Here is a 25,743-nt window from a genome sequence, read left to right as displayed (position 1 = left end):
CAGTGTATTATGTCATTATGTTGTGTATTATGTCATCAGGGAGGAGCACCAGAGCTGTAACGGTGTATTATGTCATTATGTTGTGTATTATGTCATTATGTTGTGTATTATGTCATCAGGGAGGAGCAGCAGAGCTGTAACGGTGTATTATGTCATTATGTTGTGTATTATGTCATCAGGGAGGAGCAGCAGAGCTGTAACAGGGTATTATGTCATTATGTTGTGTATTATGTCATCAGGGAGGAGCACCAGAGCTGTGACGGTGTATTATGTAATTATGTTGTGTATTATGTCATCAAGGAGGAGCAGCAGAGCACTAACGGTGTATTATGTCAATATGTTGTGTATTATGTCATCAGGGAGAGGCACCAGAGCTGTAACTGTGTATTATGTCATTATGTTGTGTATTATGTCATCAGGGAGGAGCACCAGAGTTGTAACGGTGTATTATGTCATTATGTTGTGTATTATGTCATCAGGGAGGAGCAGCAGAGCTGTAACGGTGTATTATGTCATCAGGGAGGAGCACCAGAGCTGTAACAGTGTATTATGTCATTATGTTGTGTATTATGTCATCAGGGAGGAGCACCAGAGCGGTGACGGTGTATTATGTCATTATGTCATCAGGGAGGAGCAGCAGAGCTGTAACGGTGTATTATGTCATCAGGGAGGAGCAGCAGAGCTGTAACGATGTATTATGTCATTATGTTGTGTATTATGTAATCAGGGAGGAGCACCAGAGCTGTAACAGTGTATTATGTCATTATGTTGTGTATTATGTCATCAGGGAGGAGCACCAGAGCTGTAACGGTGTATTATGTCATTATGTTGTGTATTATGTCATTATGTTGTGTATTATGTCATCAGGGAGGAGCAGCAGAGCTGTAACGGTGTATTATGTCATTATGTTGTGTATTATGTCATCAGGGAGGAGCAGCAGAGCTGTAACAGGGTATTATGTCATTATGTTGTGTATTATGTCATCAGGGAGGAGCAGCAGAGCTGTGACGGTGTATTATGTCATTATGTCATTATGTTGTGTATTATGTCATTATGTTGTGTATTATGTCATCAGGGAGGAGCAGCAGAGCTGTGACGGTGTATTTTGTCATTATGTTGTGTATTATGTCATCAGGGAGGAGCACCAGAGCTGTAACAGTGTATTAAGTCATTATGTTGTGTATTATGTCATCAGGGAGGAGCAGCAGAGCTGTGATGGTGTATTATGTCATTTTGTTGTGTATTATGTCATCAGGGAGGAGCACCAGAGCTGTGACGTGTAATATGTCATTATGCTGTGTATTATGTCATTATGCTGTGTATTATGTCATTATGTTGTGTATTATGTCATCTGGGAGGAGCACCAGAGCGGTGACGGTGTATTATGTCATTATGTTGTGTATTATGTCATCAGGGAGGAGCACCAGAGCTGTAACGGTGTATTATGTCATCTGGGAGGAGCACCAGAGCGGTGACGGTGTATTATGTCATTATGTTGTGTATTATGTCATCAGGGAGGAGCACCAGAGCTGTGACGGTGTATTATGTCATTATGCTGTGTATTATGTCATTATGTTGTGTATTATGTCATCAGGGAGGAGCAGCAGAGCTGTAACAGTGTATTATGTCATTATGCTGTGTATTATGTCATTATGTTGTGTATTATGTAATCAGGGAGGAGCACCAGAGCTGTAACAGTGTATTATGTCATTATGTTGTGTATTATGTCATCAGGGAGGAGCAGCAGAGCTGTGACGGTGTATTATGTCATTATGTCATTATGTTGTGTATTATGTCATCAGGGAGGAGCAGCAGAGCTGTGACAGTGTATTTTGTCATTATGTTCTGTATTATGTCATCAGGGAGGAGCACCAGAGCTGTAACAGTGTATTATGTCATTATGTTGTGTATTATGTCATCAGGGAGGAGCAGCAGAGCTGTGACGGTGTATTATGTCATTATGTTGTGTATTATGTCATCAGGGAGGAGCACCAGAGCTGTAACAGTGTATTATGTCATTATGCTGTGTATTATGTCATTATGTTGTGTATTATGTAATCAGGGAGGAGCACCAGAGCTGTAAAAGTGTATTATGTCATTATGTTGTGTATTATGTCATCAGGGAGGAGCACCAGAGCTGTAACGGTGTATTATGTCATTATGTTGTGTATTATGTCATCAGGGAGGAGCAGCAGAGCTGTAACGGTGTATTATGTCATTATGTTGTGTATTATGTCATCAGGGAGGAGCAGCAGAGCTGTAACAGGGTATTATGTCATTATGTTGTGTATTATGTCATCAGGGAGGAGCAGCAGAGCTGTGACGGTGTATTATGTCATTATGTCATTATGTTGTGTATTATGTCATTATGTTGTGTATTATGTCATCAGGGAGGAGCAGCAGAGCTGTGACGGTGTATTTTGTCATTATGTTGTGTATTATGTTATCAGGGAGGAGCACCAGAGCTGTAACAGTGTATTATGTCATTATGTTGTGTATTATGTCATCAGGGAGGAGCAGCAGAGCTGTGACGTGTATTATGTCATTATGCTGTGTATTATGTCATCAGGGAGGAGCACCAGAGCAGTGACGGTGTTATTATGTCATTATGTCATCAGGGAGGAGCAGCAGAGCTGTAACGGTGTATTATGTCATCAGGGAGGAGCAGCAGAGCTGTAATGGTGTATTATGTCATTATGTTGTGTATTATGTAATCAGGGAGGAGCACCAGAGCTGTAACAGTGTATTATGTCATTATGTTGTGTATTATGTCATCAGGGAGGAGCACCAGAGCTGTAACGGTGTATTATGTCATTATGTTGTGTATTATGTCATTATGTTGTGTATTATGTCATCAGGGAGGAGCAGCAGAGCTGTAACGGTGTATTATGTCATTATGTTGTGTATTATGTCATCAGGGAGGAGCAGCAGAGCTGTAACAGGGTATTATGTCATTATGTTGTGTATTATGTCATCAGGGAGGAGCAGCAGAGCTGTGACGGTGTATTATGTCATTATGTCATTATGTTGTGTATTATGTCATTATGTTGTGTATTATGTCATCAGGGAGGAGCAGCAGAGCTGTGACGGTGTATTTTGTCATTATGTTGTGTATTATGTCATCAGGGAGGAGCACCAGAGCTGTAACAGTGTATTATGTCATTATGTTGTGTATTATGTCATCAGGGAGGAGCAGCAGAGCTGTGACGGTGTATTATGTCATTATGTTGTGTATTATGTCATCAGGGAGGAGCACCAGAGCTGTGACGTGTATTATGTCATTATGCTGTGTATTATGTCATTATGCTGTGTATTATGTCATTATGTTGTGTATTATGTCATCAGGGAGGAGCAGCAGAGCGGTGACGGTGTATTATGTCATTATGTTGTGTATTATGTCATCAGGGAGGAGCAGCAGAGCTGTAACAGTGTAGTCCAGAAGGTGATGGAGGATCTGGAGGGGCAGCTGGAAGGAGATGTACTGGAGGCTCTGACTGGGATACGGAAGTAAGTATATGGATGAAACCAGTTAGTTATTCATCTCAATCTGTCAGTCTATTATTATAATAAATCCATTCATGTAATGTTTGTATGAGACTTAAACACCCAAAAGAGCAAACATAGGGCAAGGAAAAACCTTGACACAGCCATCCTCCTCCGGTCTGCCACTGAGAGATCCATTCCATAGACTGGACAGGCAGCCAGAGAGGAACAGAGACATTCACATACTGTATTAGTGTGATCTAATCTGCTGAGAGACAGGAACTCCTCCCGGCTCATTGATTAGTTTATACAGAGCTCTATTAACAGTCACCTTAGCAACCACTGTTTTCCCCCCAGTCCATTAACGAGCCCCTTATTGACTCAGACTCTCTGTTCTTCCCAGACTTTCACAACCCTACTGTGTCCTCATCAGAACCAAGATGTGGCCTGGGTCTGAGTGACGCATTTACTTTGATAACCATCAATGCCTCTCTGTGGTTTAATTACTGTAATAAATCCTGTGTCCTCATCAGAACCCATTGTCTTACGTCAAACAACGTGCATTCATCTGTACTATGTACACCACCATTTCCCTCTTTACCATGTGTTTTCCAAACTTTCTCTACGTTTCCTGACTCTCCTTCTCACCCTCCTACACTTCTTCCCTCCCTCCTACTCTTCTATCCTCCCTCCTACTCTTCTTCCCTCCCTCCAACTCTTCTTCCCTCCCTCCTACTCTTCTTCCCTCCCTCCAACTCTTCTATCCTCCCTCCAACTCTTCTTCCCTCCTCCCTACTCTTCTCTCCTCCCTCCTACTCTTCTTCCCTCCCTCCTACTCTTCTTCCCTCCCTCCTACTCTTCTTCCCTCCCTCCTACTCTTCTTCCCTCCCTCCTACTCTTCTATCCTCCCTCCAACTCTTCTTCCCTCCTCCCTACTCTTCTCTCCTCCCTCCTACTCTTCTATCCTCCCTCCTACTCTTCTATCCTCCCTCCTACTCTTCTTCCCTCCTCCCTACTCTTCTTCCCTCCCTCCAACTCTTCTCTCCTCCCTCCTACTCTTCTTCCCTCCCTCCAACTCTTCTTCCCTCCCTCCGACTCTTCTTCCCTCCCTCAAACTCTTCTTCCCTCCTCCCTACTCTTCTTCCCTCCCTCCAACTCTTCTTCCCTCCCTCCTACTCTTCTTCCCTCCCTCCAACTCTTCTATCCTCCCTCCGACTCTTCTTCCCTCCCTCCTACTCTTCTTCCCTCCCTCCTACTCTTCTTCTCTCCCACCTACTCTTCTTCTCTCCCACCTACTCTTCTTCTCTCCCTTCTACTCTTCTTCCCTCCCTCCAACTCTTCTTCCCTCCCTCCAACTCTTCTATCCTCCCTCCAACTCTTCTTCCCTCCTCCCTACTCTTCTTCCCTCCCTCCTACTCTTCTATCCTCCCTCCAACTCTTCTTCCCTCCTCCCTACTCTTCTTCCCTCCTCCCTACTCTTCTTCCCTCCCTCCAACTCTTCTATCCTCCCTCCTACTCTTCTTCCCTCCCTCCAACTCTTCTATCCTCCCTCCTACTCTTCTATCCTCCCTCCTACTCTTCTATCCTCCCTCCTACTCTTCTTCTCTCCCACCTACTCTTCTTCTCTCCCACCTACTCTTCTTCTCTCCCACCTACTCTTCTTCTCTCCCTTCTACTCTGCTTCTCTCCCACCTACTCTTCTTCCCTCCCTCCGACTCTTCTTCTCTTCTTCCTACTCTTCTTCCCTCCCTCCTACTCTTCTATCCTCCCTCCTACTCTTCTTCACTCCCTCCTACTCTTCTTCTCTCCCTCCTACTCTTCTTCTCTCCTTCCTACTCTTCTTCTCTCCCACCTACTCTTCTTCCCTCCCTCCTACTCTTCTTCCCTCCCTCCTACTCTTCTTCCCTCCCTCCTACTCTTCTATCCTCCCTCCTACCCTTCTTCTCTCCCTCCTACTCTTCTTCACTCCTTCCTACTCTTCTTCTCTCCCTCCTACTCTTCTTCTCTCCCTCCTACTCTTCTCTCCTCCCTCCTACTCTTCTTCTCTCCCTCCTACTCTTCTCTCCTCCCTCCTACTCTTTTTCTCTCCTTCCTACTCTTCTCTCCTCCCTCCTACTCTTCTCTCCTCCCTCCTACTCTTCTCTCCTCCATCCTACTCTTCTCTCCTCCCTCCTACTCTTCTCTCCTCCCTCCTACTCTTCTCTCCTCCCTCCTACTCTTCTTCTCTCCCTCTTGTTGACACTGTGTTTGTCTTGTCTCCTTGCATGGCAGAATCAAAGAGGTGTCCCTGCCTAACCTCTCCTCCATTCATACCGCTTTCCCTCTTTTATCTCCCTCCCTCCATCCTCTGCCCTCTCTCTCCCTCCCTCCATCCTCTGCCCTCTCTCTCCCTCCCTCCATCCTCTGCCCTCTCTCTCCCTCCCTCCATCCTCTGCCCTCTCTCTCCCTCCCTCCATCCTCCCCTCTCTCCCTGCTAACTCTGTTTGTCTTGTCTCATTTCATGACAGAATCAAAGAGGAGTCCCTGCCTAACCTCCTCTTCTCCATTCCTACCACCTTTTCTCTCTGTCTTTGAGCTGACACTCCTCTCCCCGCTGACACTGTCTATTTAACTTGTCTCCTTTCATGACAGAATCAAAGAGGAGTCCCTGGCGTTCGAGGGCCTCTTCCAGGCAGCAGCAGACATCGCCATGAGGCTGGATACCTTGTCTCAGACCCTCCACGCCTCCTTCACCAAACAGCTCAAAGACTCTCTCAAAACTTCACGTCGCTAAGGAGATTGTCTGGTCTCAGAACTGTTTGTGCGGTCTCTCCAGTTCCTATGGTCTTTGCTGTGACTCTTTTGTAGCCTGGTCTCAGATATGTGTGTGCAAGAGAGCACAAACAGCTATTGGACCAGGCAACTAAGGCCTAGATTAAATCAGATCAAGTGTAAAGCGGCAATAGCCGACACCCACATAGCTGATGTTTTGGCGGAGGTGTAACTGCGTAGGAGCTTGTCAAAAATTCGTTGAGCAGCAGCTCATGTGATCATTGTCATGAAGTTCAGAACAAGAAAGTATAGGCCATATAGGAATAATTACACTGAAACTAAAAAAAATCATTCAATTAAGTAATGAAGATTTGATTAGCCTTATCGAGGTGTAGATTACATCTCAAACGCCAGTGTTCGAAATTTCTCTGAATGCGACTCCTCTGCAGCCAATTGCAATGTCCACTTTAGGTATAAATCTGGGAGCCGCTTGTGGATTAGACAGTTCTAATGCATTCCACCTCTGCCACTGCCAAAACAATCGCTATGCAGATGTCTGCTAGCGCAGATCTGATGGAATCTAGCCCTAAGTAGAACTCTCTACTCTTCTTCTCTCCCTCCTACTCTTCTTCCCTCCTTCCTGCTACTCTTCACTAGGCAAGTCAGTTAAGAACAAATTCTTATTTTCAATGACGGCCTAGGAACAGTGGGTTAACTGCCTGTTCAGGGGCAGAACGACAGATTTGTACCTTGTCAGCTCAGGGATTTGAACTTGCAAACTTCCGGTTACTAGTCCAACGCTCTAACCACTAGGCTACTCTGCCGCACTCCTACTCTTCTTCTCTCCCTCCTACTTCCTTCCTACTCTTCTCTCCTCCCTCCTACCCTTTTTCTCTCCCTCCTACTCTTCTTTCCTCTCTCCTACTCTTCTTCCCTCCCTCCTACCCTTTTTCTCTCCCACCTACTCTTCTTTCCTCCCTCCTACCCTTTTTCTCTCCCTCCTACTCTTCTCTCCTCCCTCCTACCCTTTTTCTCTCCCTCCTACTCTTCTTTCCTCTCTCCTACTCTTCTTCCCTCCCTCCTACCCTTTTTCTCTCCCTCCTACTCTTCTTTCCTCCCTCCTACTCTTCTTCCCTCCCTCCTACCCTTTTTCTCTCCCTCCTACTCTTCTTTCCTCCCTCCTACCCTTTTTCTCTCCCTCCTACTCTTCTTACCTCCCTCCTACCCTTTTTCTCTCCCTCCTACTCTTCTTTCCTCTCTCCTACCCTTTTTCTCTCCCTCCTACTCTTCTTTCCTCCCTCCTACCCTTTTTCTCTCCCTCCTACTCTTCTTTCCTCTCTCCTACTCTTCTCTCCTCCCTCCTACCCTTTTTCTCTCCCTCCTACTCTTCTTTCCTCTCTCCTACTCTTCTCTCCTCCCTCCTACCCTTTTTCTCTCCCTCCTACTCTTCTTTCCTCCCTCCTACCCTTTTTCTCTCCCTCCTACTCTTCTTTCCTCCCTCCTACCCTTTTTCTCTCCCTCCTACCCTTTTTCTCTCCCTCCTACTCTTCTTTCCTCCCTCCTACCCTTTTTCTCTCCCTCCTACTCTTCTTTCCTCTCTCCTACTCTTCTTCCCCCCCTCCTACGCTTCTCCTTCCCTCCTTCAGGCTACTAATACAACCTTCAGCATCTGTGTCTCTCGTCAAAACCTAAACCTCTATGGTCTGAACCTAGAGGTGTGTAGTTTCTCTCCTAAACAGATGCTCTGACAGGAATGTTCTTTCTGCTCAGTGTACTTTAAGTGAACCGTGAGTGTGCTGACAGCTATGGAATAAATGGTAGAGGATTTATGCTGAGATTTTGGACCAGAGATTTGTAATGAACAGTCACTGTACTGTACTGTAGCTGTTTAATACAGTAGCACTCATGTGTGACCAAACGCTATCAAAGACAAAATGCCAAGTCAGTACTTTTTCTGTTTACAATTATTCCAAAAAACATTAAGTTGTTCATACTGAGCAGTTCAGCATATAATTATATCATAGTATGTCATGTATTTCAAACCAGATTTTCCATCCAGTAAATTGCTATTATTTTTCAGTTAATGTTGTGTATGGTTACAGGGGGCAATGCTGTGTATGGTTACAGGGGATAATGTTGTGTATGGTTACAGGGGGTAATGTGGTGTATGGTTACAGGGGGTAATGCGGTGTATGGTTACAGGGGGTAATGCTGTGTGTGGTTACAGGGGGTAATGCTGTGTAAGTGTTACGGCTTTCTAGTTGTGATGAAGGAGAGTCGGACCAAACTGCAGCGTGTCGATTGCGATCCATGTTTATTAAAACAAACGTAAACACGACTAAACACGAACACTACAAAACAATAAACGAAAACCGAAAACAGCCTATACTTGTGCAAACTAATAGAGAGTACACATAGGACAGATAAGACAATCACCCACGACAAACTCAAAGAATATGGCTGCCTAAATATGGTTCCCAATCAGAGACAACGATAAGCACCTGCCTCTGATTGAGAACCACTCCAGACAGCCATAGACCTTGCTAGATAACCCCACTAGCTACAATCCCAAAAACATACACACCAAAACCCCAAGACAAAACACACCACAATACAAAAACTCCATGCCACACCCTGGCCTGACCCAATACATGAAGAAAAACACAAAATACTTAGACCAGGGCGTGACAGTAAGGTTACAGGGGGTAATGCTGTGTATGGTTACAGGGCGTAATGCTGTGTGTGGTTACAGGGGGTAATGTTGTATATGGTTACAGGGGGTAATGTTGTATATGGTTACAGGGGGTAATGCTGTGTATGGTTATAGGGGGTAAGGTTGTGTAAGGTTACAGGGGTTAATGTTGTGTATGGTTAGAGGGGGTAATGCTGTGCACGGTTATATGGGGTAATGCTGTGTATGGTTACAGGGGGTAATGGTGTGTATAGTTACAGGTGGTAATGTGGTGTATGGTTACAGGGGGTAATGCTGTATATGGTTACATGGGGTAATGTTGTGTAAAGTGACATGGGGTAATGCCATGTAAGGTTACATGGGGTAATGCTGTGCATGGTCACAGGGGGTAATGCGGTGTATGGTTACAGGGAGTAATGCTGTGTATGGTTACATGGGGTAAGGTTGTGTAAGGTTACAGGGGTTAATGTTGTGTATGGTTAGAGGGGGTAATGCTGTGCACGGTTATATGGGGTAATGCTGTGTATGGTTACAGGGGGTAATGGTGTGTATAGTTACAGGTGGTAATGCGGTGTATGGTTACAGGGGGTAATGCTGTATATGGTTACATGGGGTAATGTTGTGTAAAGTGACATGGGGTAATGCCATGTAAGGTTACATGGGGTAATGCTGTGCATGGTCACAGGGGGTAATGCGGTGTATGGTTACAGGGAGTAATGCTGTGTATGGTTACATGGGGTAATGTTGTGTAAGGTTACAGGGGGTAATGTTGTGTATGGTTACATGGGGTAATGTTGTGTAAGGTTACATGGGGTAATGTTGTGTATGGTTACAGGGGGTAATGTTGTGTAAGGACACAGGGGGTAATGTTGTGTATGGTTAGAGGGGGCAATGTTGTGTAAGGTTACAGGGGGTAATGCTGTGCATGGTTACATGGGGTAATGTTGTGTAAGGTCACAGGGGGTAATTTTGTTTTGTAAGTTGTTCATACTGAGCAGTTCAGCATATAATTATATCATAGTATGTCATGTATTTCAAACCAGATTTTCCATCCAGTAAATTGCTATTATTACTGGATTTAAAAAAACTAAACAAATATGTCAGTCAGAAGTTTTGAAACCAAATATATTTGTTTACGCCCAAACAGCATTTTATTCCCTGTTTGGTGCACTACTGTGACCAAAGCCCTATTCAGAAGGGCACTATATCAGGAATAGGGTGGAATTTGTGACACAAGTTCTATTTCTGTCATAGTAGTACATTCAGCTCTGGTTAGCCTGAGTATTATGGTCTGTCTGTATTGGTCTGTCTGTATTGGTCTGTCTAGGTACCAGGTCTGTATTGGTCTGTCTAGGTACCAGGTCTGTATTGGTCTGTCTAGGTACCAGGTCTGTATTGGTCTGTCTAGGTACCAGGGTAGTATGGTCTGTCTGTATTGGTCTGTCTAGGTACCAGGGTAGTATGGTCTGTCTGTACTGGTCTGTCTACGTACCAGGGTAGTATGGTCTGTCTGTATTGGTCTGTCTAGGTACCAGGGTAGTATGGTCTGTCTGTATTGGTCTGTCTAGGTACCAGGTCTGTATTGGTCTGTCTAGGTACCAGGTCTGTATTGGTCTGTCTAGGTACCAGGTCTGTATTGGTCTGTCTAGGTACCAGGGTAGTATGGTCTGTCTGTATTGGTCTGTCTAGGTACCAGGGTAGTATGGTCTGTCTGTATTGGTCTGTCTAGGTACCAGGTCTGTATTGGTCTGTCTAGGTACCAGGTCTGTATTGGTCTGTCTAGGTACCAGGTCTGTATTGGTCTGTCTAGGTACCAGGGTAGTATGGTCTGTCTGTATTGGTCTGTCTAGGTACCAGGGTAGTATGGTCTGTCTGTATTGGTCTGTCTACGTACCAGGGTAGTATGGTCTGTCTGTATTGGTCTGGGTAAGGGTGGAGACCAGGACAGGTTCAGGGCAGATGCTTGAAGGGAGGTTCCCCTCTCTTGTTCTATGAAAGCAGAAGCCTGGAATACACACTGATCATCATTATGTTTCTCTGTTGTTTATCAGTGAAAATACACAAATGCAATTAGAGTGATATTCAGCTCAAATTCCAGGCTTGAAAACCAAAGGGTTTATTTGCAAATAAAGGGAATTGTATACAAATACAATGAAGCTTGGTCTAGCTGGGTTATATTTGAGAGGGGGTATGTTATGCTGTGAGGGAAATATGTTTTTCAGAGACATACTGTATATATTGTATGCAGTGAGTTGGTGAGGAAAGGGGCAGCCAGGCCGGGGTGATTGTGACTTTGACCCCCATTCCTTGTCAGAGTTCAAATGACAACCCCATGCTGTCAAATGGGTTGGAAACATAGGGTACATCCTAAATGACAGCCTAGTCCCTATATAGTGCACTACTTTATGGCACCCTATTCCCTATATAGCGCACTACTTTGGACCAGGGCCCAAGTATAGAGTGCTATTTGGTATGCACCTACACACAGCCCTGATCTGAAGTATACAAAACCAATTAGGCTTTATATAGATGGGTTCCACTGGGGTAATGTTGTGTAAGGTTACAGGGGGTAATGGTGTGTATGGTTACAGGGTGTATTGTTGTGTATGGTTAGAGGGGGTAATGCTGTGTATGGTTACATGGGGCAATGTTGTATGGTTACAGGGGGTAATGTTGTGTATGGTTACCGGGGATAATGCTGTGTATGATCACAGGTGGTAATGTTGTATATGGTCACAGGGGGTATTGTTGTGCATGGTTAGAGGGGGTAATGCTGTGTATGGTTACAGGGCGTATTGTTGTGTATGGTTATAGGGGGTAATGCTGTGTATGATTACAGGGGGTAATGTTGTGTATGGTTACTGGGGTAATGTTGTGTATGGTTACAGGGTGTATCGTTGTGTATGGTTAGAGGGGGTAATGCTGTGTATGGTTACATGGGGCAATGTTGTATGGTTACAGGGGGTAATGTTGTGTACGGTTACCGGGGATAATGTTGTGTATGATCACAGGTGGTAATGTTGTGTATGGTCACAGGGGGTATTGTTGTGTATGGTTAGAGGGGGTAATGCTGTGTATGGTTACAGGACGTATTGTTGTGTATGGTTATAGGGGGTAATGCTGTGTATGATTACAGGGGGTAATGTTGTGTATGGTTACCGGGGTAATGTTGTGTATGGTTACAGGGTGTATTGTTGTGTATGGTTAGAGGGGGTAATGCTGTGTATGGTTACATGGGGCAATGTTGTATGGTTACAGGGGGTAATGTTGTGTATGGTTACCGGGGATAATGTTGTGTATGATTACAGGTGGTAATGTTGTGTATGGTCACAGGGGGTATTGTTGTGTGGTTACAGGGGGTAATGTTGTATGGTTACAGGGGGTCATGTTGTATGGTTACAGGGGGTATTGTTGTGTATGGTTAGAGGAGGTAATGCTGTGTATGGTTTGCGGGGGTAATGTTGTATGGTTACTGGGGGTCATGGTGTTATGGTTACAGGTGGGTATTGTTGTGTATGGTTAGAGGGGGTAATGTTGGTATGGTTAGAGGTTGTAATGCTGTGTATGGTTACAGGGGGTCATGTTGTATGGTTACAGGGGGTAATGTTGTAAAGGAATCATAGTACTACCATGAGATGGTGGGGAGGCCATGCTGGTTATTGCCTGAGTTACTTTGACCCCCGTCCCTTTAAAAGGTCAAACAACAACATGAGATAATTTATCTCCTAGTCCGGCTCAGTGGGAGTTTCAACTTTAGTCTATATGAGTTTCTGTTCTGTCCCTAGTTCTCTTTCTGTTGTAGAAAGATGTACTGTATGTACTTGTTGTTGCAGTCTTTTATGGGAGATGCCATCACCCTTTCTTTTTTAGGATGTTTTTAATGTTGTAATTATGAAATGATAAAGACAAAACATGTTATGTCAAAATGTAGTAAAACATTTTAACTAAATTTAATCGAAAATGTAATCTACGTAATCCCCAAAAGTAATTATTTAGCATGAGAGGACCATAAATATTAACTAGTGATGCTGCATATTCGTAGAAAGGTTCAAATCTCACCTTTCTGGTAAAAATCGTTATAAATTGCTGAGGTGTAGTCACTTTTGAGGACACAAGCTCAAATATACAGTACAAATATGATACATATTTTATATTACGTCATTCCTTTTCAACCAAACTATATGAATATGTCTTGAAATGACTTATATGCTTTGTAAATATATTATAATCAAATTATGAAACAACTAAGTATAAGATTTCACCTTCCTTATAACTGTAAAATACAATTATTTTAGATGAACGGCTATAAATCAATCTCTGATGAAACCACTCTCTCCTGCTGTGCTACGATGTCAGGGTTTCCGGCATGTGTTTTGTCAGTTGTTTGTGACGTAGGCTTCAGCCGGGAGTTGATGGACAGTCGGAAGAGCGAATTAAAATGGTGGGAGGGACATCCCAGCTTCAAGTGGTTTCAGATTTCGCATCCTACATGCTCAGACAATATACTACTGTGTCCGTGGGAACAAGGACTGTCGTTCACAGCAAGCCATTTCCAATTCAATTCAAGGGCTTTATTGGCATGGGAAACATGTGTTAACATTGCCAAAGCAAGTGAGGTAGAGAATATATAAAGTGAAATAAACAATAAAAATTAACAGTAAACATTACACATACAGAAGTTTCAAAACAATAAAGACATTACAAATGTCATATTATATATATATATACAGTGTTTTAACAATGTACAAATGGTTAAAGGACACAAGATAAAATAAATAAGCATAAATATGGGTTGTATTTACAATGGTGTGTGTTCTTCACTGGTTGCCCTTTTCTCGTGGCAACGGGTCACAAATCTTGCTGCTGTGAAGTCACACTGTGGAATTTCACCCAGTAGATATGGGAGTTCCATCTAAGTTGTCTACAGATCGATTTATAAGCGAAAATGTTGGTTGGAACCGGTCCCAGGACAATGCATTTCCCCCAAACAGGGGACTTTACATCAGTATAGGACATATATTTATGTTACAGTTGTTTTATTTCATCCAGATGAAAAGTTGTATCTAAAATACGTTGTTTTATTTCATCCAGATGACAATAAACTTGTATCTAAAATACGTTTTTTTTTTGTGTAAAATGTTTTTCTCAATCCGTTCATTCACCTGTGCTGCCCTCTAGCTGTCTTTTACAATAACATCAACTAACTCATAGCCATAAGCACTTCTTCAGCTGTGTCCCAAACTCTTTTCCTATCAGTGGTCCATCCATCATCCAGTCATTAAGAAGTTAGTCTTTGGTTCTGGAGACTCTTGAATAGAGCATATCATACCTGCATAGCTCAGCACTACACATTCAAGTGACACTGCGCAAAATAAGTACAAAAAACGTATTATTTTTTGTATATTCACACAGAAAAAAAGCTAATTAACTTTTATTTAAATGAAACTTATACCTAGTCTGCGATGACATTTTTAGTTGCCTCCTGTTTCATTATTTTTTTACTCGTTCTTTGAAAGTACACAACTGTTTAATGTTGACATGGCGTTGTCGAGGCTTTATGGAGATTCAATCTAGTTCTCCTGCGTCTCTTACATAAATGGGCAGCGGGGGAGAGAGTCCGGGAAGGAGGGAGAGTAGACTCGGTCAGTCAATGCCACCGTGCCTCACATTTCTTATTCCCAGAGGAGCTCGTGAGGTTTGTCGTGGTGAATCAGGAGGAGGAAAAAAATGCTCAAAATGGAAATTACAATAAAATTGCACTTCTGGATACGTTAACCCTTATGTAGACGTGAGAATAGAGAACAAATATTTGTATCTGCTTGGAAATGTGTTTAATAGCTGTTCCCTGGATAATTGTCTGCATCCGTGCATAAATGACATGAGCGTGCTTGTGAGAATGTGTGTAATAACCAACCAAACTTCGGATACTGTTGTTAAAACATCTCGAGATATGGTAATATCATAAAACAGCGCAGGCGCTCATTTATTCACGGAGCGTTTTTGCGCGTCCCTATTTGTATTTCAGCGGCGGCACGGGATGTGCAGCGCTCCGTTTTTACGCCCAACGCATTTGGATACATACAGCTGCTAAACGGAAACGTTGACGAGGACAGAGACGGAGAGTTGTGGAAACGACGGAGTTAAAAGTTATTCAATCAGTTTAATTAATTATCATCTCTAAAGAGCACACCACTAGAAGTGGCGTTAACGTCACTCTCTCCCGCCTATCAAGCGCCTAGTATGCGATATCTGAAGTGAGGCACGGCGTCCGCTTGTCCTGATATGCCTCATACGCGAAGATGACAGGACGAGAGGGCATCTCAAGAATTGACACGGAAGCCGACTTTCTCCCCCACGTCATCATTGTTTCAAGATAACATTTTCGGAGAGAATATCATAATATAACAAAGTCTATGGTTTTTGATTGAAGAGAGATTTAGATAGAAACTAGATGCTTTTCAGGGAAGTAGAAAGATAGAAAGTCACCGGGGGTGAAATATGGAGCGTGGGTTATTCAACCACCTGTTCTCAGCTGGGACCACTGCGTTCTGTTGTTTCTTCTTATGTGAGTCAAGTAAGTTCGTTTTATTATTTATTTGGGCTTAGACTTATCTCCTGACATTTATAGCGTTTTTTTCCCACCAAGGTGTGTGAATGCCATTGCTATGCCATTCAATGATGCAGCCGTTTAAACCTACCATGTCAGTTCCTTCATTGACAATGTGCCTAAGTCGATTTCACCATAAATAAGAAATGACGTACCATGTTCTCTCGTTCTGTGGTTCCATCGTTCCAAAACTCTCAGAATTCTCAGAAAACTCTCAGAATTCTCCCGCCTTTTCAATAATTTCCTCGTGTTTAAATCGGCTGCTACAGCAGATGCGCTGTTGTCTGGGATCTAAACCAACCTGCTCATCGCCTTCTCGTTACTTTCTAAATGAGCCTGAGCACTGTACGCCACTCTTGATTTCTCATTAATTAAATTGCTTATTTCTCATTAAAGCTTCGGGCTAACACAACTGTTGAATACCCCCACATAACTCTAAATGTGGCAGCCGCAGACATATTGACGAGAGTTGTGCAGCTGGCTACCGTGGCTTATGCACTTCGAAGTGGAATGGGGAGGATTTTCAGACAATTTCTCCCAAGAGCACGTTTGGCCCGAGAAGTTGCTGACTCGTTCAAAGGGAGCCACTCTAGGGTACACTCTGAAACAACACACACACACACACACACACACACACACACACACACACACACACACACACACACACACACACACACACACACACACACACACACACACACACACACACACACACACACACACACACACACAACACTCTAATGTGCTGCCCAAGGGGCTACACGCCCTGCCGAAACAATTTGATCAGTGTCCAAGATCCCAAAGTTCCAAGTGCTAGGCATGGAACTGAGGTGTCATCTCTTCTTTTCTCACTCCGTTGACAGGCGGGGCTTTGATCTGCGGTGTTCGATGGCTTTTTGTCAAACCCGGAGCATCTGGTCTCCGATAGTCTCTGCAGCGTGCTGGTCTTATTCCAGACGGAAGGACAGATGCGTAGTCACAGCGGAGCTTCAAGTACGCGCATAATTGAAGTATGGTGTGATGCAAAGAAGATGCCTTGCCAGAATTAGAACACGTGCATTTTCGTAAGACTGTGGTAGACCAAATATATCTTTTTTGCAACGTATCCTATCTACAGGTTACAGAAATAGTGTCATAGCAGTTTGTACACGTTCCTGATCTCCAACCTACCTCAGCTAGGTAATTGGTTCATAACGACATGAATCACTGACTGAATGACTGACTGGTTGGTTGGCTGGCTGACTGAATGACTGGCTGGTTGGCTAGCTGACTGAATGACTGGCTGGTTGGCTGGCTGGCTGGCTGAATGACTGGCTGGTTGGCTGATTGACTGAATGACTGACTGGTTGGTTGGTTGGCTGGCTGGCTGACTGAATGACTGGCTGGTTGGCTGGCTGACTGAATGACTGGTTGGTTGGCTGGCTGACTGAATGACTGGCTGGTTGGCTAGCTGACTGAATGACTGGCTGGTTGGCTGGCTGGCTGGCTGAATGACTGGCTGGTTGGCTGATTGACTGAATGACTGACTGGTTGGTTGGCTGGCTGGCTGGCTGGCTGACTGAATGACTGGCTGGTTGGCTGGCTGACTGAATGACTGGCTGGTTGGCTGGCTGACTGAATGACTGGCTGGTTGGCTAGCTGACTGAATGACTGGCTGGTTGGCTGACTGACTGAATGACTGGCTGGTTGGCTGGCTGGCTGACTGAATGACTGGCTGGTTGGCTGATTGACTGACTGAATGACTGACTGGTTGGTTGGCTGGCTGGCTGGCTGACTAAATGACTGGCTGGCTGGCTGGCTGACTGAATGACTGGCTGGTTGGCTGGCTGACTGAATGACTGGCTGGTTGGCTGGCTGGCTGACTGATTGGCTGGATTGACTGACTTGCTGGTTTGACTGACTGACTGGTTCTCTGTCTGACTGACAGGCTGGCTGTTTTGCTGACTGACTGGCTGGCCGACTGGCTTGCTGGTTGGTTGGTTGACTTGCTGGCTTTGGCTGGCTGGTTGGCAGGCTGACTGACTGTTTGGCTGGCTGGCTGGACCTGATTTGCTGTCTCGCAGGGTTGTTGGCCCTGGCCTTCCTCCACTGGCTGGCTGGCTGGTTTTCTGACTCGCTGACTGGCTCTCTGGCTGGCTGACTGATTAACTTGCAAACTGCCTGACTGGGTGGGTGGTTGTCTTGCTGGGTGGGTGGATGGCTGGCTGGCTGACTGACTGCTTGGCTACTTTAGACAAGGCGATAATAATGACATGCTGTTGTGGTCCAGAGGAGGATTACTTACAGGTTGGTAATGGTGGTGGCACACACACACACACACACACACACACACACACACACACACACACACACACACACACACACACACACACACACACACACACACACACACACACACGGGTTTGTACCAGTTATAAACTGGCAGGTAAACAGGAAAGGGTTTGTACCAGTTATAAACTGGCAGAGAAACAGGAAAGGGTTTGTACCAGTTATAAACTGGCAGGTAAACAGGAAAGGGTTTGTACCAGTTATAAACTGGCAGGGAAACAGGAAAGGGTCTGTACCAGTTATAAACTGGCAGGTAAACAGGAAAGGGTTTGTACCAGTTATAAACTGGCAGGTAAACAGGAAAGGGTTTGTACCAGTTAAAGTTGACTGCTGATATATGTTTCAGGCAGGTGTCACGCAGTAAACAGGCAGGTGTCACGTAGTAAACTGGCAGGTGTCACATAGTAAACTGGCAGGTGTCACGCAGTAAACTGGCAGGTGTCACGTAGTAAACTGGCAGGTGTCACGTAGTAAACTGGCAGGTGTCACGCAGTAAACTGGCAGGTGTCACGTAGTAAACTGGCAGGTGTCACGCAGTAAACTGGCAGGTGTCACGTAGTAAACTGGCAGGTGTCACGCAGTAAACTGGCAGGTGTCACGCAGTAAACTGGCAGGTGTCACGCAGTAAACTGGCAGGTGTCACGTAGTAAACAGGCAGGTGTCACGTAGTAAACTGGCAGGTGTCACGCACTAAACAGGCAGGTGTCACACACTAAACTGGCAGGTGTCACACACTAAACTGGCAGGTGTCATACACTAAACTGGCAGATGTCACGTAGTAAACAGGCAGGTGTCACGTAGTAAACTGGCAGGTGTCACGCACTAAACAGGCAGGTGTCACACACTAAACTGGCAGGTGTCACACACTAAACTGGCAGGTGTCATACACTAAACTGGCAGGTGTCACGTAGTAAACTGGCAGGTGTCACGTAGTAAACTGGCAGGTGTCACGTAGTAAAATGTCAGGTGTCACATAGTAAACTGGCAGGTGTCACGTAGTAAACAGGCAGGTGTCACGTAGTAAACTGGCAGGTGTCACGCACTAAACAGGCAGGTGTCACACACTAAACTGGCAGGTCATGAGGATATTCGTTCACATATAATTCACATTGAATTGAATAGAGAACAGAAATGGTTTATTTTTTTGGTGTCAGTGTCATCCTGAATGACAGCTTACTGGCAGCTCAACAATAGGTTGTGTTTGTATGAGGTTGACCCCACAACACCTTCTGACTGAGACGGATGGATTAGTTCCCAGCTCATCCCCGTGGTGTGTCCTAAATGGTAGCCTGTATTCCCCGTAGTGCACTACTGTTGATCAGAGCCCTATGGGAATGGCACTATAAAGGGAATAAGCTACCATTTGGTAAACATACCCTGCTCTGTTAGCTGCTGGAAGTAATGATGCGTGTAATTTACTGTGATTACGTTGATGAAGGGGCCAGTGGGAATCCCTTAGAATGAGATGGGGGGGGGGGAGAAGGAGTTCTTCCTTGTCCCCCCTGCCCAGACTGAACTGTCCCCCCTGCCCAGACTGAACCGTCCCCCCTGCCCAGACTGAACCGTCCCCCCTGCCCAGACTGAACCGTCCCACCTGCCCAGACTGAACTGTCCCCCCTGCCCAGACTGAACCGTTCCCCCTGCCCAAACTGAACCGCCTGCCCAGACTGAACTGTCCCCCTTGTCCAGACTGAACCGTTCGGCGGCCCACTACTACTCTATGCATTATACAAGACAAGCCCCTCAGACAAAAACATTCAATCAAAACATTCAATCAAATGATATGTATAAATGCATAATTATACCTATGTAACCTGCCTAAATGTAACCTGCCTAAATGTAACCTGCCTAAATGTAGCCTAAATGTAGCCTAAATGTAACCTGCCTAAATGACTACCGACCCGTAGCACTCACGTCTGTAGCCATGAAATGCTTTGAAAGGCTGGTCATGGCTCACATCAACACCAATATCCCAGAAACCCTAGACCCACTCCAATTTGCATACCGCACCAAGAGATCCACAGATGATGCAATCTCTATTGCACTCCACACTGCCCTTTCCCACCTGGACAAAAGGAACACCTACGTGAGAATGCTATTCATTGACTACAGCTCAGCGTTCAACACCATAGTACCCTCAAAGCTAATCATATCAAATCAAATCAAATGTATTTATATAGCCCTTCGTACATCAGCTGATATCTCAAAGTGCTGTACAGAAACCCTGCCTAAAACTCCAAACAGCAAGCAATGCAGGTGTAGAGGCACGGTGGCTAGGAAAAACTCCCTAGAAAGGCCAAAACCTAGGAAGAAACCTAGAGAGGAACCAGGCTATGTGGGGTGGCCAGTCCTCTTCTGGCTGTGCCGGGTGGAGATTATAACAGAACATGGCCAAGATGTTCAAATGTTCATAAATGACCAGCATGGTCGAATAATAATAAGGCAGGTCAGTTGAAACTGGAGCAGCAGCACGGCCAGGTGGACTGGGGACAGCAAGGAGTCATCATGTCAGGTAGTCCTGGGGCATGGTCCTAGGGCTCAGGTCCTCCGCGAGAGAGAAAGAAAGAGAGAAGGAGAGAATTAGAGAACGCACACTTAGATTCACACAGGACACCGAATAGGACAGGAGAAGTACTCCAGATATAACAAACTGACCCTAGCCCCCCGACACATAAACTACTGCAGCATAAATACTGGAGGCTGAGACAGGAGGGGTCAGGAGACACTGTGGCCCCATCCGAGGACACCCCCGGACAGGGCCAAACAGGAAGGATATAACCCCACCCATTTTACCAAAGCACAGCCCCCACACCACTAGAGGGATATCTTCAACCACCAACTTACCATCCTGAGACAAGGCTGAGTATAGCCCACAAAGATCTCCGCCATGGCACAACCCAAGGGGGGGCCTAATCACCTAATCTAATCACCTAATCACCTAATCACCTAATCACTAAGCTAAGGACCCTGGGACTAAACACCTCCCTCTGCAACTGGATCCTAGACTTCCTGACGGGCCGCCCCCAAGTGGTAAAAGATGAAAAGATTTGGCATAGGTCCTCAGATCCTCAAAAGGTTTTCCAGCTGCACCATTGAGAGCATTGCGGGTTGCATCACTGCCTGGTATGGCAACTGCTCGGCCTCCGCACACAAGGCACTACAGAGGGTAGTGCGAACGGTCCAGTACATCACCGGGGCCAAGCTTCCTGCTACCCAGGACCTCTATGCCAGGCGATGTCAGAGGAAGGCCCTAAAAATGTCAAAGACTCCAGCGACCCAAGTCATAGACTGTTCTCTCTGCTGCTGCACGGCAAGCGGTACCGGAGCGCCAAGTCTAGGTCAAATATGCTTCTAAACAGCTTCTATCCCCAAGCCATAAGGCTCCTGAACAGCTAATCAAATGGTGACCCAGACCCCTCTTCTACGCTGCTGCTACTCTCTGTTAACACAGCCACTTTAATAACTCTACCTAGATGTACATATTACCTAAATGACCTTGACACTGGTGCCCCCAGACATTGACTCTGTACCGGTACCCCCTGTATATAGCCTCCACATTGACACTGTACCGGTACCCCCTGTATATAGTCTCCATATTGACTCTGTACCGGTACCCCCTGTATATAGTCTCCATATTGACTCTGTATCGGTACCCCCTGTATATAGTCTCTACATTGACTCTGTACCGGTACCCCCTGTATATAGCCTCCACATTGACTCTGTACCAGTACCCCCTGTATATAGCTTCCACATTGACTCTGTACCGGTACCCCCTGTATATAGCTTCCACATTGACTCTGTACCGGTACCCCCTGTATGTATATAGTCTCCATATTGACTCTGTACCGGTATCCCCTGTATATAGCCTCCACATTGACTCTGTACCGGTACCCCCTGTATATAGTCTCCATATTGACTCTGTACCGGTACCCCCTGTATATAGTCTCCATATTGACTCTGTATCGGTACCCCCTGTATATAGTCTCTACATTGACTCTGTACCGGTACCCCCTGTATATAGCCTCCACATTGACTCTGTACCGGTGCCCCCGCACATTGACTCTGCACCGGTACCCCCTGTATATAGTCTCCACATTGACTCTGTACCGGTACCACCTGTATATAGTCTCCACATTGACTCTGTACCGTAATACCCTGTATATAATCTCCATATTGACTCTGTACCGTAATACCCTGTATATAGTCTCCATATTGACTCTGTGCCGTAATACCCTGTATATAGTCTCCATATTGACTCTGTACCATAATACCCTGTATATAGTCTCCATATTGACTCTGTACCGTAATACCCTGTATATAGTCTCCGCATTGACTCTGTACCGTAATACCCTGTATATAGTCTCCATATTGACTCTGTACCGTAACACCCTGTATATAGTCTCCACATTGACTCTGTACCGTAATACCCTGTATATAGCCTCCACATTGACTCTGTACCGTGATACCCTGTATATAGCCTCCACATTGACTCTGTACCGTAATACCCTGTATATTGTCTCCATATTGACTCTGTACCGTAATACCCTGTATATAGCCTCCACATTGACTCTGTACCGGTACCCCCTGTATATAGTCTCCACATTGACTCTGTACCGGTACCCCCTGTATATAGCCTCCACATTGACTCTGTACCGGTACCCCCTGTATATAGTCTCCACATTGACTCTGCACCGGTACCCCCTGTATATAGCCTCCACATTGACTCTGTACCGGTACCCCCTGTATATAGTCTCCACATTGATGCTGTACCGTAATACCCTGTATATAGCCTCCATATTGACTCTGTACCGGTACCCCCTGTATATAGCCTCCACATTGACTCTGTACCGGTGCCCCCGCACATTGAGTCTGCACCGGTACCCCCTGTATATAGTCTCCACATTGACTCTGTACCGGTACCACCTGTATATAGTCTCCATATTGACTCTGTACCGTAATACCCTGTATATAGTCTGCATATTGACTCTGTACCGGTACCCCCTGTATATAGTCTCCATATTGACTCTGTACCGTAATACCCTGTATATAGTCTCCATATTGACTCTGTACCGTAATACCCTGTATATAGTCTCCATATTGACTCTGTACCGTAATACCCTGTATATAGTCTCCATATTGACTCTGTACCGTAATACCCTGTATATAGTCTCCACATTGACTCTGTACCGTAATACCCTGTATATAGTCTCCATATTGACTCTGTACCGTAATACCCTGTATATAGTCTCCACATTGACTCTGTACCGTAATACCCTGTATATAGCCTCCACATCGACTCTGTACCGGTACCCCCTGTATATAGTCTCCACATTGACTCTGTACCGGTACCCCCCTGTATATAGCCTCCACATTGACTCTGTACCGGTACCCCCTGTATATAGTCTCCACATTGACTCTGTACCGGTACCCCCTGTATATAGCCTCCACATTGACTCTGTACCGGTACCCCCTGTATATAGTCTCCAGATTGACGCTGTACCGTAATACCCTGTATATAGCCTCCATATTGACTCTGTACCGGTACCCCCTGTATATAGTCTCCACATTGATGCTGTACCGTAATACCTATATATTTCACTGTGAGGTCTACTACACCTGTTGTATTCAGCATTTCACGGTAAGGTCTACTACACCTGTTGTATTCAGCATTTCACTGTGAGGTCTACTACACCTGTTGTATTCAGCATTTCACTGTGAGGTCTACTACACCTGTTGTATTCAGCATTTCACGGTAAGGTCTACTACACCTGTTGTATTCAGCATTTCACTGTAAGGTCTACTACACCTGTTGTATTCAGCATTTCACTGTGAGGTCTACTACACCTGTTGTATTCAGCATTTCACTGTGAGGTCTACACCTGTAGTATTCAGCATTTCACTGTGAGGTCTACTACACCTGTTGTATTCAGCATTTCACTGTGAGGTCTACTACACCTGTTGTATTCAGCATTTCACTGTGAGGTCTACTACACCTGTTGTATTCAGCATTTCACTGTGAGGTCTACTACACCTGTAGTATTCAGCATTTCACTGTAAGGTCTACTACACCTGTTGTATTCAGCATTTCACTGTAAGGTCTACTACACCTGTAGTATTCAGCATTTCACTGTAAGGTCTACTACACCTGTTGTATTTGGCACATGTGACAAATACAATTTGATTTGATGTCTTGGATACAACAACAGGTTTGTTATAAAACTCTAAGCGCCGTGTCTCTTGTGGCCCCTGTAGTTTTCTGTCTTGAGAAAGCCCATTCACATGCGGAGGACGAGCTGTTCAAGAAGCTCTTCATCGGGTACAACAAGTGGTCCAGACCCGTACCCAACATCTCAGACGTGGTCATCGTCAAGTTCGGACTCTCCATAGCACAGCTTATCGATGTGGTAAGTTATATTATAATTATAATAATAATATAATGCTAAGAATATAATAATAATATAATAATAATAATTTAGGCCCTTTGGCAGTCATTTTCATCCAAAGTGAATAAGGACGTATATACATTTTCGTATGGGTGGGCCCAGTGGGAACTATACCCCAGCGTCATGCTCTACCAGTCCAAATGAACCTCATAGGATCGCAGCAGTGTTGACTGACAGCTTGTTGCAGAAATTATGAATTTATGTAAATTATATTCATTGAATATTCTCGCATTGTTCCCCAATGAGCTTATCGTTGGGAATAAACAGTTAGTTAAGTGTAATTGGCAGACCTGTTTATGAAATTGCAAAACAGGTGTTACTAAATGAACTCTCACAGCAAACTGAAACAAATCCTTCAATCTCCATCAGTTGCCTCACAGGGGCTTTGAAGCAGAGTAAAGGTGTGGAAAACAACGTAATCAAACAATCCTTCAGTCAATAACTACAGAGAAGTATTGCACACAAGCATGGCCGCAATTTAAATTGAGAGTGGCAGGGATTTTGAATATACTGTACATTGTTACACAAACCTTCTCTCACACTCTCCGTTCTCGTTCTCTCTGTCTCTCTTCCTCTCTAGTTCTCTCCATCTCTCTTCCTCTGTCTAGTTCTCTCTGTCTCTCTTTCTGTCTCTAGTTCTCTCGTTCTCTCTTCCTCTGTCTCTAGTTCTCTCGTTCTCTCTTCCTCTGTCTAGTTCTCTCTGTCTCTCTTTCTGTCTCTAGTTCTCTCGTTCTCTCTTCCTCTGTCTAGTTCTCTCTGTCTCTCTTTCTGTCTCTAGTTCTCTCGTTCTCTCTTCCTCTGTCTCTAGTTCTCTCGTTCTCTCTTCCTCTGTCTAGTTCTCTCTGTCTCTCTTTCTGTCTCTAGTTCTCTCGTTCTCTCTTCCTCTGTCTCTAGTTCTCTCGTTCTCTCTGTCGCTCATTCTCTCTCTCTTCCTCTGTCTAGTTTTCTCCATGTCTCGTTCTCTAGTTCTCTCCATCTCTCATTCTCTCTGTCTAGTTTCCTCTGTCTCTAGTTCTGTCTCTCTGTCTCTAGTTCTCTCCATGTCTCGTTCTCTCTGTCTCTTGTTCTCTCCATCTCTCATTCTCTCTGTCTAGTTTCCTCTGTCTCTAGTTCTCTATCTCTCCGTCTCTCGTTCTGTCTCTTGTTCTCTCCATCTCTCATTCTCTCTCTCTTCCTCTGTCTAGTTCTCTCCATGTCTCGTTCTCTAGATCTCTCCCTCTCTCGTTCTGTTTCTAGTTTTCTCCATGTCTCGTTTTCTCTCTCTTGTTCTCTCCATCTCTCCATCTCATTCTCTCATCTCGTTTTCTCTCTCTCTTCCTCTGTCTCTAGTTCTCTCCTTCGCTCATTCTGTCTCTAGTTCTCTCCATCTCTCATTCTCTATGTCTCTCTTTCCTCTCTCTAGTTCTCTCCATCTCTCTCTCTCTTCCCCTGTCCCTAGT

At 44.9% G+C, this 25,743-nt stretch overlaps 2 protein-coding genes and 1 long non-coding RNA gene across 5 annotated transcripts in view; all 3 read left to right on the top strand.

Moving 5' to 3' along the window:
* The window catches only part of LOC109883188 (uncharacterized), a 30,454-nt gene extending 23,470 nt beyond the window's left edge, over positions 1–6,984 (top strand). For both annotated transcript variants that reach the window (XM_031801001.1, XM_031801002.1), the window contains exons 4-5: positions 3,406–3,507; positions 6,115–6,984. In XM_031801001.1, the coding sequence (XP_031656861.1) occupies positions 3,406–3,507; positions 6,115–6,256 (244 nt within the window). In that variant the 3' untranslated portion in view covers positions 6,257–6,984. The remainder of the gene's footprint in view (positions 1–3,405; positions 3,508–6,114) is intronic.
* A 1,845-nt stretch (positions 6,985–8,829) lies between these two features.
* Positions 8,830–14,043, top strand: LOC116356245 (uncharacterized). Its single transcript, XR_004204733.1, has 2 exons — positions 8,830–10,314; positions 10,422–14,043. It is a non-coding gene; the product is annotated as an uncharacterized LOC116356245 (long non-coding RNA).
* A 603-nt stretch (positions 14,044–14,646) lies between these two features.
* The window catches only part of chrna2b (cholinergic receptor, nicotinic, alpha 2b (neuronal)), a 54,840-nt gene continuing 43,743 nt past the window's right edge, over positions 14,647–25,743 (top strand). The window contains exons 1-2 of one of the 2 annotated variants that reach the window (XM_031800340.1): positions 14,647–15,491; positions 24,114–24,265. In XM_031800340.1, the coding sequence (XP_031656200.1) occupies positions 15,425–15,491; positions 24,114–24,265 (219 nt within the window). In that variant the 5' untranslated portion in view covers positions 14,647–15,424. Of the gene's footprint in view, positions 15,501–24,113; positions 24,266–25,743 lie in introns of both variants that reach the window. The other variant, XM_031800339.1, reaches the window with a different exon arrangement.

The sequence above is a fragment of the Oncorhynchus kisutch genome, linkage group LG21, assembly GCF_002021735.2.
Source record: "Oncorhynchus kisutch isolate 150728-3 linkage group LG21, Okis_V2, whole genome shotgun sequence".
Lineage (NCBI taxonomy): Eukaryota > Metazoa > Chordata > Actinopteri > Salmoniformes > Salmonidae > Oncorhynchus > Oncorhynchus kisutch.
Note: the sequence above shows the minus strand (reverse complement) of the source record. Positions and strands in the feature narration are given on the sequence as shown.